This window comes from Bos grunniens, chromosome 26 (assembly GCF_055505025.1).
Source record: "Bos grunniens cultivar Pamir isolate PY7600 chromosome 26, Bosgru_T2T1.0, whole genome shotgun sequence".
Lineage (NCBI taxonomy): Eukaryota > Metazoa > Chordata > Mammalia > Artiodactyla > Bovidae > Bos > Bos grunniens.
Window position 1 is genome coordinate 17,803,939 of NC_141190.1, and position 16,232 is coordinate 17,820,170.

General features: G+C 46.8%; 1 protein-coding gene across 1 annotated transcript in view; it reads left to right on the forward strand.

The window, feature by feature from the left end:
• The window catches only part of DNTT (DNA nucleotidylexotransferase), a 32,614-nt gene that overhangs the window by 13,311 nt on the left and 3,071 nt on the right, over positions 1–16,232 (forward strand). Inside the window, exons 5-9 of the mRNA XM_086379317.1 lie at positions 718–789; positions 1,995–2,118; positions 4,747–4,879; positions 6,137–6,242; positions 11,286–11,531. Of these exons, the coding sequence (XP_086235443.1) occupies positions 718–789; positions 1,995–2,118; positions 4,747–4,879; positions 6,137–6,242; positions 11,286–11,531 (681 nt within the window). The remainder of the gene's footprint in view (positions 1–717; positions 790–1,994; positions 2,119–4,746; positions 4,880–6,136; positions 6,243–11,285; positions 11,532–16,232) is intronic.

The following is a 16,232-nucleotide window of genomic DNA, read 5'->3' on the forward strand; positions in this document are numbered from 1 at the left end:
CAGTATAGTCAGATGCAAGGCAAATTATTCAAGGGAGGGAAATTAATCCCAACTCTATTTAAAGGAGGTTGGATGGCTCTGGTGGGGTTTCCCAGGGGCTTCCCAGGTGGCGCAATAGTAAAGAATCCACCTGCCAATGTAGAAGACAAAGGAAACATGGATTTGATTCCTGGGTTGGGAAGATCCCTTGGAGAAGGAAATGGCAACCCGCTCCAATATTCTTGCCTGGAAAATTCCATGGACAGTGGAGCTGGGCAGGCTACAGTTGATGGGGTCGCAAAGAGTTGGACATGACTGAAGTGGCTTAGCATGCACGGGTGGCTCTGAGCTAGACATCATAAGGACTTGAATTAGCTTTTCAATAGGTCCAGAACTAACCCAATCAGATGAAAAGTCCTTTTGTTTCAGCTAGTTCATATCCATTAAAAAGAAAATTATCTCAAATATTTAGACACCCCTTTGTCAGTGAACATTTTGGTTTGGTGTTCCAATCATTCTGTACCTTCCTCCCCGAGGATTATAAAGGGGCCCTTGGAAATATAATAACCTGAGATTCTCAAGCAAGAACTGTCTTGTTTTCTCTAGATCAGCTAAGGAAACATCCTTTATGGCGTAGGTGTATTTAGTGAAAAATTAAGCTACTATATCTGGGGATTTGAAAATCTCAGATTGTGATTAACATCACTAGTGTAAAATGCTTTTCAAATGTCCATGCAGGAAATTATTGAAGATGGAGAAAGTTCTGAAGTTAAAGCTGTGTTAAATGATGAACGATATCAGTCCTTCAAAGTAAGTGATTTGTACATGTATTTATCAAAAATAGGTTTTCAGTTGATCCCATTATTCTAAGTAGTTGTACTGATCAGCTTGGGGTGCCATAACACAAAGCCACAGACTGAGTGACTTAGCACATGATTATTTTTTCAGTTTTAAAGCCTGGAATTCTGAGATCAAGGTGTTGGCATGACTGCGCTCTGGTTAGGGCTCTCTTCTTGGTTTACAGACAGCCTCCTTCTCAACATCCCCTCATATGACACACACAAGGAGAGAGCAAATTCTCTGGTCTCTTCCTATAAAGGCACTAATCCCACCACGAGGGCCCCATCCTCATGACCTCATTTAACCTGATTATCTTCCCCAAACCCCATCTCCAGATATCATCATATTGGAGGTTAGGATTTCAACATATGAATTTGGGAGGAAGGGTCACAACTCAGTCTATAGCAGTGATCTAGGAAGCAAATGCCTGAATAAATACAGGTGCTTGAGCTTATTGCCATGCTATGGTGAGATATAAATGACCTTACCTCCCAGAGGTTGTCACTCCTGGGTACACTAGGACTATGAGACAAAACAAACCTGCTCTCAGAGAATCAACCTGTGCTGGAAAGCTCCTCACTGCATCTTGTCTACTCTGAAGCAGGATTTATTACCTCCCAGTGTTCCCTATCTCTGAGTTGCAGTAGGCAGAGACTTCTACCAATCCCTTTGGATCAGAAGTGATGCTCAGGCCTCAAAGGTAGTTGAGGGCAGAAGCCCAGGCTCAGAGTACAGACAGACTGAGTTGAGTCTGGGCTCTGCTGCTTACCAGGTGTGTGACGGTGGGGAATTTATGCAACCTACATGTGCATCCCTCATTAAATTGTGAGGGTGAATATGCATGAGTGTGTGACAGACCTTTGGCAGAGGAGGGGTGTGGGTATGGATACCTGTTGTCATGCACTGACAGTGAAGGCAATCCTTATTGGTTATACAGAATCCCTGGGCAGTTCCAGAAGCTGCCTCCTGACTTCTGCTTCATTTAGTTATACCATATGTCCTGAAACAGAAACGCCTCTGAAAAATTACCACTGCCCCCTGCTTGTCATATTCAAGAGACACTAGGTCAGAGATTTGCTTATGCTTTTTCTTAATTGCTTGACCTTGAAAAGTATCACTTTGTTGTCATAATGACTGTTTTAAAAACTAAAGACATGTCTTTCCCTTTGTTTCAGCTCTTTACTTCTGTTTTTGGAGTGGGACTGAAGACATCTGAGAAATGGTTCAGGATGGGGTTCAGATCTCTGAGTAAAATAATGTCGGACAAAACCCTGAAATTCACAAAAATGCAGAAAGCAGGTGAATTGTCTCTCCTAAAGATTCCCATAATTGCCATGGGCTGGTCAGGTTTTGGTAAGGATCTGTCCGCTGTACTTCAAATGTCATCTCCAGTCTTGGTGATCTGGTCACTTCCTTGGCCTCTCTTCGTGCTATGGCTAAAAGCCCAAGCTTTTGAAATCAGATAGACCTGGATCCAAATCCTGGCTCTTGCACTCTCCAGCTGTGTGATCTTGAGACAGTTACTTAAAGTCTTTGAGCCTTCTTTACCTCATCTATACATCAGTATGTAAGTAGGGAATAGATCAGATCTTGGAGGCAAAACAATTAGCTTGGCACAGAGCAAATAGGCCCTGCCTGATGGCTGTTGTCATTCCTTTATCTAGACGTCAAAACTGGCTGCACCATTGATCTGTTCTTACTGGACTGACCCTTCCAGGTATTTGGGTCCCAGCTGGGTAAAAGGAGTGGGTAAGGAAGGAATCCAGGTCAGAAAGTTGACATAGAGAACTTTGGAGTAAATAATATTTGAACAAAGTGCAGGTGTTGCTTGGCACAAATATGGATCAGCTTTAGAAACTGTAAAATACCAAGACATATAGGGGAAATTGTGGAAACCTAGACATGGGGTTTGTCTACGCAATCAGGACTTGTTAACCTAGAAGAGAGTAGAGACAGACATCTGAAAGACTGACAAGGCTTCCAGGAGGTTGAAGATGGCTTGGTTACTTCCATTTATACAGGGTACTTGTCATTTTTTTTAATGACCAAATTCCTGGAAACAAGGTCAAAAAATGTACATCTTTTTAACATTTACCTTTTAAAAACATTTATTTTTAATATGCAGTAGAACATAATATTACTGGGATTTGAAAGGAAGTCATAGCCACAGTTCTGAGCACTGTGGCTTCTGAGTTATAAAGAATGAGGGAGTCATCAACATTTTTAATAATATGAAAAAAAGGGGATCTTCTATAAGAGAAGGCCAGAAAACAACAACAACGCAAAGAAAACCTGCTATCTTCTGTTTAAGTGATGGAAAGAAACAGCAGGAGGAGACAAAGAAAGCATTTCTTGGTGGTTCACATCAATGCTTATTAAGCATGAATCTTCAGGAGTCCAGAATAAGAATATGGGTCTTTTTTCCTTTAGATTCTTCTAATTCTTATGTGGCATCTTATAAAACTTATTAGCAGTCTTTCAGAAGTTAGCAACTTTATGAAAGATGACTGCTGCTGCTGCTGCTGCTAAGTCGCTTTAGTCATGTCCGACTCTGTGTGACCCCATGGACTGCAGCCTACCGGGCTTCTCCGTCCATGGGGTTCTCCAGGCCAGATCACTGGAGTGGGATGCCATTGCCTTCTCCCATGAAAGATGACTAGGGAATTCTATGACTGTGTTGACGTATACTATACAGTGTTATTAACTGTAGTCACTATGCTGTACGTCAGATTTGCAGAACTTATTCATCCTGTGCCCTTTGACACACATCTATCCATTTTCCCCACCTTCCAGCCCCTAGTAGTCACAATTCTACTCTCTGCTTCTAAGAGACTGTGTGTGTGTGTGTGTGTGTGTGCGCGCGCTAAGTCACTTCAGTCATGTCCGACTCTTTGCAACCCTATGGACTGTAGCCTGCTTGTCTTTCATTCTGGTTTATTTCACTTAGCAAATAGCTGGGGTTCATCCTTGTTGTTGCAAATGACAAGACTGTCTTCTTTTTTAAGGTTGAAAAACATTCCATTGTGGGCTAATTAGTCGACAGTTAACCATTTCACATACATCAAAACTTCAGGTTGTACACCTTAAATTTATACAATTTTTGTCAACTATACCTCAATAAAGCTGGAAAAAAGATAAAGAACTGCCCCCGAGAGACCTTTCAATTAGGAAATGGGCAGCCTCTGTAGGTATCCAAAGCCTCTCATTATTAGAAAGATTCCGGCAGAGTTGGAACACTCCCTCTGGGGATCCTAGAGAAGAGACCAGAGCCTTGTATGGAAGGACCATTAGCTGGCCCTCAGGCTCTATGGATCTCCCCTGCGCCCTGCTCCCCACCCCTCCTATGCTTCATCCCAGTTCTTGGAGATACAGCTCCCATCTCCATTACTCTTCCACTCTATGCCTTCCTCTGTGGATCTGTGGGAATAAACAAGTCATTAAAACAACTCTTCATCATAACCACGCTGTTGGAGCTCTCATTAATCTGTGATGGTCAGGCAAAGCAGCAAACCAGACCACCAGTGACATTTCCTAACTCTCCTCAGATGCAAATCAACTCTTCCTATTCTTGACTTCACTTCTTTAATTCATCTATCACGTTCCAACCCCAAAACTTCCTATCCCAAATCTGCAGCTTATTGATCAAGAGGGCTGGTTCTTCAGTAGGAAGCCAGGTTGGAATGGCATGGTTCTAGGATATAATATTGCCTCTTGCTCAGTCAGGAATTTGTAGGAAAATAGGAGCCATTGTTAACATGAAAAATTCACAGCCAAGAGAACACAGATCACCCAGTCTCTGTGGAACAGTTTGGGGTTGATGTCTGTGGCCCCGTTAGCTATGTGTGAGGGCCAAATCCCCTCCCTGAGGGCTGGTCATTTCACATGGGACATGTCCCTTTCCCCACTCACCTGTCTATGGCCTCTCAGGATTTCTCTATTATGAAGACCTTGTCAGCTGCGTGACCAGGGCCGAAGCAGAGGCGGTTGGCGTGCTGGTTAAAGAGGCTGTATGGGCATTTCTGCCGGATGCCTTTGTCACCATGACAGGAGGATTCCGCAGGTAAATGATGATAAAAGCTGCTTTTGCCTCCCCTTCAGGGCCTTCCCATGCTCAGGAGTTGTGGCACAAAAGGCCTACGAAGGTCTCTCTCTGCAGCCTCATCTCCTGCTGCTCATGTTTCATTCCAGCAACCCCAAGTGGCTTGTCATTCTCTGCACACACAGAGCTTTCTTTCCTCTGTGATTTTGCTCAGTCCTACCTTTCTGCTTGGACTGGTTTTCCTCAATTTGTCACCTGGCTCACTTCACCTCATCCTTTAAGCTTCAATTCAGATGCCACCTCCTCCAGAAAGCCTTCCTTGACTTCCTTCTCCCCATACTGGGTGAGACACCCCTCCTCAGCACTCCTTGGACAGCTGTCAAGTAATTTGTTTATATTGCTTCCACGCATGTTTTCCCCACTAAGTTTTCAGAACTTAGTGCTTGATGAGAGCCAGTGCATGGTGCCTGGCACAAAATAGGCATGTGAGAAATATTGGTGAAGTCAGTGAATGAATGAACTCTTCACAGAGATGTATGCAATTGTTGGATATTGAAGCCTCCATTTCAGAGTCTCTTTCCCTCCCACACCCTCTTCCATCTCTCCTTGTGGTCCTGTTACATGGGGGCTGTTGGCTGTGGGAGGTGACAGAGAAAGTGAGAAGAGAACACAGAATCCAAGAAGATGCCTTTAGTCTAGGTCATAATTTCAAGAGTCCTATCTTGTATTATGGGAGTATAGTTCTTGGTTTGCTTGTTGTCACACTTGTCTCTGTGTGAGTGTGTGTGCACATGTGGGCATGGAGAAGAAATAACCTTTGTTAGTTTTTAGCCACCCATATATAATCATATGGGCTCCCCTGGTGGCTCAGTGGTAAAGAATGTACCTGCCAATGAGGAGACGCAAGAGACGTGGGTTCAATCCCTGGGTTGGAAAGATCTCCTAGAGGAGGAAATGGCAACCCACTTCAGTATTCTTGCCTGGGAAATCCCACTGGCAGGCTATAGTCCTTAGGGTCTCAAAGAGACAGACAGGACTCAGCACTAAACAACAATATAATCACATACATACCATGTTATGATCTTAAATTTTTCTGTGTCATAAATTTATTTTGCAAGGAGTAGACTTGTGTAAACAAGGATCTTTTGTTTAAAAAGCATGTCATGAGCATTTTGTGTCACAAACCTTAAGTATGGGGCATAGAAACACAGGTGACTTTTAAAAATTGAGAGCTAAAAACCTAATTTATTTCCATCTTATCTTATTTTTTAAAATCAGGGGTAAGAAGATTGGGCATGATGTAGATTTTTTAATTACCAGCCCAGGATCAGCAGAGGATGAAGAGCAACTTTTGCCTAAAGTGATAAACTTATGGGAAAAAAAGGTAAGAAGAAAGATGTTTGGACACTCAGGCATTATAGGAGTAATGCTGAATTTGACACACTTATCGACCTTGTAATTGTGCTGCTGCTAAGTCACTTCAGTCGTGTCTGACTCTGTGTGACTCCATAGACAGCAGCCCACCAGGCTCCCCCGTCCCTGGGATTCTCCAGGCAAGAACACTGGAGTGGGTTGCCATTTCCTTCTCCGATGCATGAAAGTGAAAAGTGAAGGTGAAGTTGGTCAGTCGTGTCCGACTCTTAGTGACCCCATGGACTGCAGCCTACGGGGCTCCTCCGCCCGTGGGATTTTCCAGGCAAGAGTACTGGAGTGGGGTGCCATTGCCTTCTCCGTGTAATTGTGCCATGAGCATCTAACGCAGTCTCAATGGTTACAATAGTTTGCACAGTGCCAGTGACATGAGGTGAGACTTCCCTGCTTTGGGTCCTAGAATCCAGGTTATGAACTTGTGTATATGCATGCGTCCTGTTACCAAAAGGGCCGAGGGCAACTCTCTGTGCAGGCCATTCAGACAGCTTGGAGCCCTAAACAATGTGAACAGCATGTGCTACAAAGATCTGGGAGGGGTGAGCCGGGGCAGAGCAAGCTAAGGGGTGGGGATCAGACTGGGATAAAAGCAGTCTAAGAGGTGCCCCTGCTGCCTTGAACAATATCTTGGTTGATAACCACCTTGATTTTGTGCTGAGATGGGAAGAAGGAAGCTAATGAGGGTAGGCTGGGTCCAGCAGAGGTCATGGCTCAGGGCTCCCCACCCACTAAAATCAGACTTGCCATGGGCCACCTATTGCCCAGTGGAGGAAGCTAGGGATGACCCTGTGGCCACAGCCGCCTGCAGGGCCCTGACTCCTGCCCCACTCCAGTGAGAGCTCCGCTTCCCAAGACCAGAGGGCCCTTATCCAAAGACCTACAGGCCTGGGTGGGTTGAGGAGGCTAGTGTTTTTCTGGCATAGCTTTATTTTTCCTGAGTGATCTAGCATCTTCTGGGTGTGGACAAAGCTCTCTGATATACCAGAGAGAGAAGACCTCAGATACAGTGAGAATAAGAAACACACAACCCTGGTGCCAGGAACACTAGAATTACTAATAAAGACCCAGGTTTGGAACCAGATCCAAATTCAGCCATGAGCCACCCCCACCCTCCCCCACCCACCCCACCATCTGTCGGGAGATTGGATCCAGGTGGCCAAGAGCCCTGAAAATGAACATCATAGGCTGAGCCAGGGAAAGGCTGAATGGGGAAGTGTCAGCTCCACTGAGGCTGGCCCCCCTGCTCCGCTCAACCAGGAAAGCTGAGAAACTTTGGTGGGCAGACATCACTCTGATGCACCCCGGGAGCCATGGCCTGGGCTGAGAGGGGGCTGCCTGGCTTCTCAGCCGGCAGGGGTGGGCCGATTTGACCTAGGTATAGAGGCCCCACCATCCCCATGCTCTGAGACTGTCTCAACCCAAGATGCGGTGGGGTTGGGAGACGGGGACAAGGAGCCTCCTTTTCATTGGTCTTTCTTTAGTCACTAGGCAGCCATCCTGCTGGTCACCAAGCAAAGAGATGGGCAAGTGAGGGAGGAGATGGGCATTAGGCATGGCGGGGGTTTAGATTTGGGATTGTCCAAGCACAGCCCTGCCACTGACTGGCTATATGACCTGGGACTATGCTTTTAATCTTTCCAAGTTTCTCTTTCCTTATCTGTGAAACCAGGATAGCAAGCTTCTGTCATTAGTCAGAGGATTAACTGAGGGCATTAGATAAGGCCCTTGGCACAGCGCCTGATAAATGTCTATTAAACAGTGGCTTAAACAGTGGCCGGAGTTTGAGCAAGCTTCAGGAGATGGTGAAGGACAGGGAAGCCTGGCGTGCTGCAGTCCATGGGGTCGCAAAGAGGCAGACACAACTGAACAACTGAACAGCAAAACCGTGGCTATTGTGACCTCTCCTGCATAGTCGCATATTGAATTCTGCAGAGGGCCAGACCTTGCCGGGTGAGGGGACCCAGGCGAGAGCACAGGCAGCTAGCTGCTCCCCTTTGCTCTCTGACAAACAGGACCTCAGGGAGGAAACCGGCTGGGGCAGTGTGTGTCTCAGCACTACCTGCCTGCCCCACTGTGGCCCAGCTGCCCCCAGCGCCTCAGCTGTGAATCATGGTGGTTAATTTCCACCTCTGCCTCAGTCCCTGTTCCCAATACCTCCCACCCCTGCCTTTCTTACAAGAATCTGTACTTTCCAGGTTAAAATGATTCTATCTCACGCAGGTGTTACCGACCAGGGTTCTTGGCATTCCCCAACACATAGAAATTGACTAAGGCCAAACAAGAAATCTTGGAGAAGGCAATGACACCCCACTCCAGTACTCTTGCCTGGAAAATCCCATGGACGGAGGACCCTGGTGGGCCACAGTCCATGGGGTTGCTAAGAGTCGGACACGACTGAACGACTTCACTTTCACTTTTCACTTTCCTGCATTGGAGAAGGAAATGGCAGCCTACTCCAGTGTTCTTGCCTGGAGAATCCCAGGGACGGGGGAGCCTGGTGGGCTGCCGTCTATGGGGTCGCACAGAGTCGGACATGACTGAAGCGACTTAGCAGCAGCAGCAGCAAACAAGAAATCTAGACCAGGCTTTACTGGGGGCCCTGCAGCAGCACAGGGGATCAGGAACAAACAACAAATTCCCTTACTTGCTCACTCCCTGAGTGGGGGGTGGGGAGGGGGGCGTGAGCTTGTTCCTTCTGTGGTGTGAGGGTAGGGGTGTGTCCAGGTCGAGCTCAAGGGGTGGTTTAGGCAGCTTGCTCACCTCTTAGGTGGTGGTGTGTGCAGCGGGCTTGAGCAGTATCCTACTTGTGCTCTTTAGCTCCAGGCTCCTCAAAAGTGGCAGTTGGGTTTTTTTGGTCTCTTTGTATCTTTTGGATCCAGAATTTGCCCAACTGTGCATGCACGCAATTATTTTTAGTCCTGTATAGTTTCTTTGTATTTTGTTGCTCAAGGAGAGGTATGTCCAGGTGCAAGCTGTACAGCAAAGGGTCCCGGTCCCAGCCTGTCTCACAGGCACACTCGAGCACATACTCACACAACACACATATACACAACCAATGTCTTAAAACACCTGAAGAACTAATGAACAGCCAAGGACGGGTATGAGTTTGAGTCTTCCACCAGTTGAAAGACTTCTTGTGGGAGGAAAAGAGTTTGGAGACACGGATCCTGGCGGGAGGGCCTCATCCAGAAAGCTCCACTGGCTGCCAGCAATTCAACCCAAAGGGGAGGGCTGACTGAGTGTGGTCCAGGTTCATGCCTGGTGGGTGGCCCTTCTGTCTATGACCAGCCAAAGTGTGACTATTGTGTGGCCACAGTGCACACACAGTTTACGACTTTTAGGAAGCCAGCTTTGTGAATTTTTTTTTTAAGGGGGAAAGGTGGTTTTATAAATTTGGCTTCAAAGTAAGACTGGTTGATATTTTAATAGCTTCCTTTTCAAATTTACATAATTCAAATGGCCATGAAAGGCTGCTATACTGACTAATCTTAGTAAGTTTCATTAGAAAGCAGGATTGTGTCTTCCCCCAGCTGGTTATCAGATCTGTTTAGGGCAATAGTTACCTCCTGCACCAGAGGCTCTTCCTGACATTAGTGTTCCGCCCTGCAGATGGGGTAGATTCTTCCTCTCACCTTTTCTGGGATAGGCCCTGAGGGCAGAGTGCTCCCTCTTCTGAGATCCACAAAAGTACCCCCTCCTCCAAGTGTTGAGTCCAGTTGAAACAATGTCTCTTGGGGGTGGGGGTGGATTGCAGAAGAAATGGAAATGTGTCTAATAATAATAGTAAAGGGAACCAGGCCTGCTCCAAGTGTGGTCCCTGGATCAGAAGCATCAGCAACACCTGGGAATTTACCAGAAATGCACCACCCCGACTCCACCCCACCCCACCCCACCCCCATGTGTGCTAAGTCGCTTTAGTCTCTCTGACTCTGCAACCCCCTGAACTGTAACCCACCAGGCTCCTCAGTCCATGGGGATTCTCCAGGCAAGAATACTGGAGTGGGTTGCCATGCCCCTTTCCAGGGGATCTTCCAGACCCAGGGATCAAACTTGCTTTCTTTGTGTGTCCTGCACTGGTGGGTGTGTTCTTTACCAAGAGCACCACCTGGGAAGTTCCCCCACCCCCACCGCCCATGAATCACTCTGGGGACAGGGCCTCCAAAACTGTGCTGAAACAAACCTTTCAAATGCTCCTGATGATAATATTTGAGAACATCAGACCTAAAGAACCCAAGAACAAATCCTACATCCTAATGGCTGTGATTAGATTGTTTTAAGGCTATTTGTTCTTTTAATTGCAACTCAGATTTAGCAGTTAATTGCGTATTTCTGCTTCTCCCTACCCCACATCTGCCCTGTGTGGTGAGAAATTCCCACGGAGCAGATAAATTGGAGGATGGCAGATCGCTGGGTGTGACCTTCTGACTAGGCAGCGTTTGGTGATGTACCACTAATTTTGTCCCTGTCTCCAAGGGAGGCAGAGTAACAATCCCGAAGTGCTTGCTAGAAAGAGTGAGTCATCAGGCCCCAAAGCAGGCTGAGCCTCCAGCCACAATCCTCTGGGCCCAAGTCGACCTACTGTGGTCGACTAGGATAATATGGAGGGACACTAAGTCAAAACAACTGCATATAAGGTCTCGGCTTTTTGTTCAAGGTTGGTTTGTACTTAAGGGAGTGAGGCAAGTTTCTGAGCACTGTCTGCGATCAGATGTTCAGGGAGTGGATCTTCTGGCAGCTTTGCCATGAAGTGGCCTTGGCGTGGCCCCTCTAATTGTTAAATTCCTCTGCTGTAGAAGGAGGGTAATGCACCCACTCCTTGCCTTCCCCTGCTAGAGTCACCAAGTGGGCTCACAATGCAAGGACAGATGTACCCATATTCTCAAATGTGCAAAGCTTTCTTTAAAAGCATTTGTTAAGAGCCCAATATAAAGCCTCTGACCCTCTGTATCAGGGACTCTTCATCAGGGACTCTTCCTGACGTCTTTTTGTTTATTTTCAGGGATTACTTTTATATTATGACCTTGTGGAGTCGACATTTGAAAAGTTCAAGTTGCCAAGCAGGCAGGTGGATACTTTAGATCATTTTCAAAAATGCTTTCTGATTTTAAAATTGCACCATCAGAGAGTAGACAGTAGCAAGTCCAACCAGCAGGAAGGAAAGACCTGGAAGGCCATCCGTGTGGACCTGGTTATGTGCCCCTACGAAAACCGTGCCTTTGCCCTGCTAGGCTGGACTGGCTCCCGGGTAAGTGCAGCCTTCATCCCTGGGATGGCCTTAGCTTTCATAAGAGGTAGACTAGGTCTACCTGGGGCCAGGGGAGAGACAATGGCGGGGGTGGTGGTGGCGAGAGGATGGACAGGGAAGGAGGAGATGGTGGGCAGGAGAGAAGAAAGTGCCCAGAAATCTCTGAATCAGGGCATTCCACTTGCGCACGGTCAACTGAGACAGATGCCTTTAGAATAGGTATTTTCAAAATGTAATACCCTGACCAGCAGCATCAGCCTTACCTGCTTACCAGGTTAGACATGTGAACACTCCACCCCATCCCAGACCTACTGAATCAGGAACTCTGGGGGTGGAACCTAGCAATTTGTGTTTGAAAGAACCCTGCAGGTATGAGAACCACTGAAGCAGAGAAAGCAGCCTGGTGGCTAAGGGCACAGGTTTGGCTCATGCCAGACCTGGTCACAAGCCCTTGCTCTGCCTCTGACCAGCTAGGTGATCTTCGTCAAGTTCCCCATAGCCTTTAAGACTCAGTTTTCCATCTGGAAAGTTAGGGCAAAGACAGCGCTACCCTCCTGGGTTGCAGGGATCCAGTGAGATGAAGCTGGCAAAGCCCCTTGGGACCAGTGCTGGCCAAGCGGCAGTCCCCAGCTCCCATCGTGTGATATTCACAGACATGGTACCCGTGTTCTGTGCCATTAGCTTGTACTCTACCCTCCTACCAACACCCCACTCTGTTTTCCCATGTAGCTAGCTGTTGCTTTGAGTGGCACAACGCCATTAGAGGATTTTGTAGGATAAACGACTTAGAAATTCATTGTCCTTAACCTTGAATTCGGAGAAGGCAATGGCAAGCCACTCCAGTACTCTTGCCTAGAAAATCCCATGGATGGAGGAGCCTGGTAGGCTGCAGTCCATGGGGTCGCTAGGAGTCGGACACGACTAAGCGACTTCACTTTCACTTTTCACTTTCACACAATGGAGAAGGCAATGGCAACCCACTCCAGTGTTCTTGCCTGGAGAATCCCAGGGACGGCAGAGCCTGGTGGGCTGCCGTCTAAGGGGTCGCACAGAGTCAGACACGACTGAAGCGACTTAGCAGCAGCAGCAGCAGCAACCTTGAATTAAATGTCAAGTGTGTTTGCCTTGGGCTGGAATTATTTCAGCGCACAATCTCGGCACTAGAACTTCTTACCCTAATCAAAAATGTTGGCTGGCATCTTTCATTCATAAAAAGTAGGAAACCTGATGAAACAATACATACATCATATATGCAGCTTGGGAAATTTAATTTCGCCTTTTTACCCAAAGATTTCAGAGCCTGGGAAATGTCCTCAAGCCAATTAATCTGTTAATCTCACCCCAGTTTGGGTTCATTAATTTACCAGGTTGTCTCGTCTACTAAGCTGACAAAGCTTCCTTCATACCTTTGTGCACTAAAGATTTCCAGAGCTGAATATATCCGGAGGGATACATTAAGCTGAGATTTTTCTAGAGCCATCCAAGTATGGTACAATTTCTGGACTGGGTCCAGAGTTCATTAGTTTGTTGCTTGTTTTTTTTTAAAAAGAAGCTTCTGTTTTCCTCTGAATCTTATTTCTTCAAACTCGAACTGTTTGCCAGCATGGCTTTATTGGCTGAGGTTCCTTCAAGAGTATTGTCCGTGTTTGCATCAGATGCTGAGAGGAGGCACACTCTGCTTTGGAAACACATGAACGATGGTGCCCAGGTGCCCAGGCTAACCCAGCCTCTTTACTAGCCCAGATGGCTCCCTTTCACCAACTTTAAAAAGCAACTCCTCCTTAAAACACCTAATTGCCATTTCCCAGAAAATTGTCAGAAGAAACCTGCATATTTACAAAGGCTACACGTGTGAATCGCGCCCTCTCGAGTTTTGTGGCACAACTTGCACAGCTGCATGCAGCAGCAGTAGGCGAATCTCTGAAGTCTGTTGTGACCGGAGAATGATACAGCCAGGCTTAGTGGCACTGCCCTTCTTTATGTGAAACAAAAGACAACTTCCTTACCCTTCCTATTTCACAGGTTGTTGAGAGAAACCAAAGAGCTTGTAAAGCAGAAGGCAGAAACATCCAGGGTAAAGAGTCTGGGATTCAGGAGTCTGAATCCTAGCTCTATCTTTGGCTGTGTGGCCTTGGGTAAATTGCTGAGGCTCTCTGGGCTTCCTTTCTTCATTTGAAAAATGGAGCTAATAACAGTACCAACCTCATGGGATTGTCATGAGAACTGAATGAGACAGTGCCTTTATCTTAACACAATTCTGAGGCTAATTGTATATGTAGTACTGTTCTTTTAGAGATAATGTTCGACTCTTTTAGAAGTTGTTAAGTACTAGTGATAATAGAGCAAATCAGAAATGAATATAAAGCAAGAAATCAGCGCTGCGCCCAGCACAGGGTAAGCACTCTGTAAACATTAACTAGGATATCATCACCTGGATTATAACTGTGGCCATTTGAACTGGTCGCTTGCCCCCTGAGTGATCCTGTCATCATAAGTCAGACCATCACTCCCCTGCTCAAAACCTGGCAGGGGTTCCCCATTCAACTCACTGTAAAAGCCTTCCGGTGGTCACAAGGCCCTGCGTGCTCTTCTCACCCACTCATCTCTCTGGACTCCTCCCACTGCTCTCCCTACCCGGGCCAGGCTCACCCCTCCCTAAGGCCTATGTTCTAGCTGTTCCCTCTGCATGGAGTGTCCTTCCTGAGTCCACCTGGCTAACTCCTTCACCTTGGGCAAGTCTCTCCTCAGATCCTGTCTCCTTCATGAGGCCTGTCCTGTACCCAGCATTACCTGTTAACACATCATGTACTTTTGGTCAGTTCAGTCACTCAGTCATGGCCGACTCTATGACTCCATGAACTGCAGCATACCAGGCTTCCCTTTCCATCACCAACTCCCAGAGCTTGCTCAAACTCATGTCCATCATGTACTTTACTTATGCTGTTACTGTGTCTTATCTGTGTCCCCTGCTTGAATCCAAGCCCCACCAGGGCAGACATCATTGTTTTCTTCACTGTTATATTCCAAGCACCCAGAACACACCTGGTACACAGTAGGTGCTCAATAAGTGTTGATTTAATCAATATTATTACTCTCCAAATTGAAGATACCATGATAATTCCTAACAATCCAAACAAAAATGCTTCAGGGGGTTTGGCAGAGGAGTCCAGGAATAGGTCTCTCAGCACACAGAACTGAGGATCCCGGGGCAGCCTTTCACTGCTCCAGTTACCCAATCCTCTCCAGCCTCCCCATGCCCAGTGTGAGCAGCCATTGCCCTAAGTGCTGGGGGGAACTTGAAGCCCTGGGCTGTGGAGGCCATGTGCTAAGCAGCACCCCCATACTTTCACAGACCAGCAGCTACTACACCCAGAATCTGCTTCACCCTGACTCTTCCACAGCCTTAGCTCCACCCCCAACCCCACTGCCTTATAAAGGACTTTGGGTTGGAGAGTCTGTCTTCACACATCCAAGTCAGGAAGGGCAGGTCCCAGTCTTCGCCAGCTTTCCCATACTCACCACTTCAGTTCAGTTCAGTTCAGTCACTCGGTCTGTCTGACTCTTTGAGACCCCGATGACTGCAGCACGCCAGGCCTCCCTGTCTATCACCAACTCCTGGAATTAACTCAAATCCATGTCCATCGAGTCGGTGATGCCATCAAACCATCTCATCCTCTGACGTCCCCTTCTCCTCCTACCCTCAGTCTTTCCCAGCATCATGGTCTTTTCAAATGAGTCAGTTCTTCGCATCAGGTAAACAAAGTATTGGAGCTTCAGCTTCATCATCAGTCCTTCCAATGAACATTCAGGACTGATTTCCTTTGGGATGGACTGGTTGGATCTCCTTGCTGTCCAAGGGACTCTCAAGATTCTTCTCCAACGCCACAGTTTAAAAGCATCAATTCTTGGGTGCTCAGCTCTCTTTATAGTCCAACTCTCACATCCATACATGACCACTGGAAAAATCATAGCCTTGACTAGATGGACCTTTGTTGGCAAAGTAATGTCTCTGCTTTTTAATATGCTGTCTAGGTTGGTAATAACTTTGCTTCCAAGGAGTAAGCATCTTTTAATTTCATGGCTACAGTCACCATCTGCAGTGATTTTGGAGTCCAAAAAATGAAGTCTGTCACTGTTTCCACTATTTCCCCATCTATTTGCCATGAAGTGAAAGGGACCAGATGCCATGATCTTAGTTTTCTGCACGTTGAGTTTTAAGCCAAATTTTTCACTCTCCTCTTTCACTTTAGTGCAATTATTCCATGGTGTTGTTGTTCAGTTGCCCAGTTGTGTCTGATTCTTTGCGACCCAATGGATTGTAGCATGCCATCCTCCATGTCCCTCACCATCTCCCAAAGTTTGCCCAAGTTCATGTTCAATGATTCCAAGTTTGCTCCCTAATCCTACATGTAAAGGACATTTCTAGATCTATGCTTCTCTCAGGAAAATTAATCTCAACAACTCCATTCATTGTCGCTTTTTTCCCAAGGTTTTCCTGTCATCCATCTAAGGCTTCAAGTTTTTCTCCCTGGAGCCTCAGAGCCCATGCTGATCATAGGAGATGCTACTCTGAAGCAGCTGGCCCAGACCATCAGTTTTATAGAAGTTCACATGAGAGGATGTTACAGCCAGAGGACCTTACTCACACACTTCCTCCACCCTCCTATTTGACCAACCAAGATTCAGAGAGGTTGGGTGACT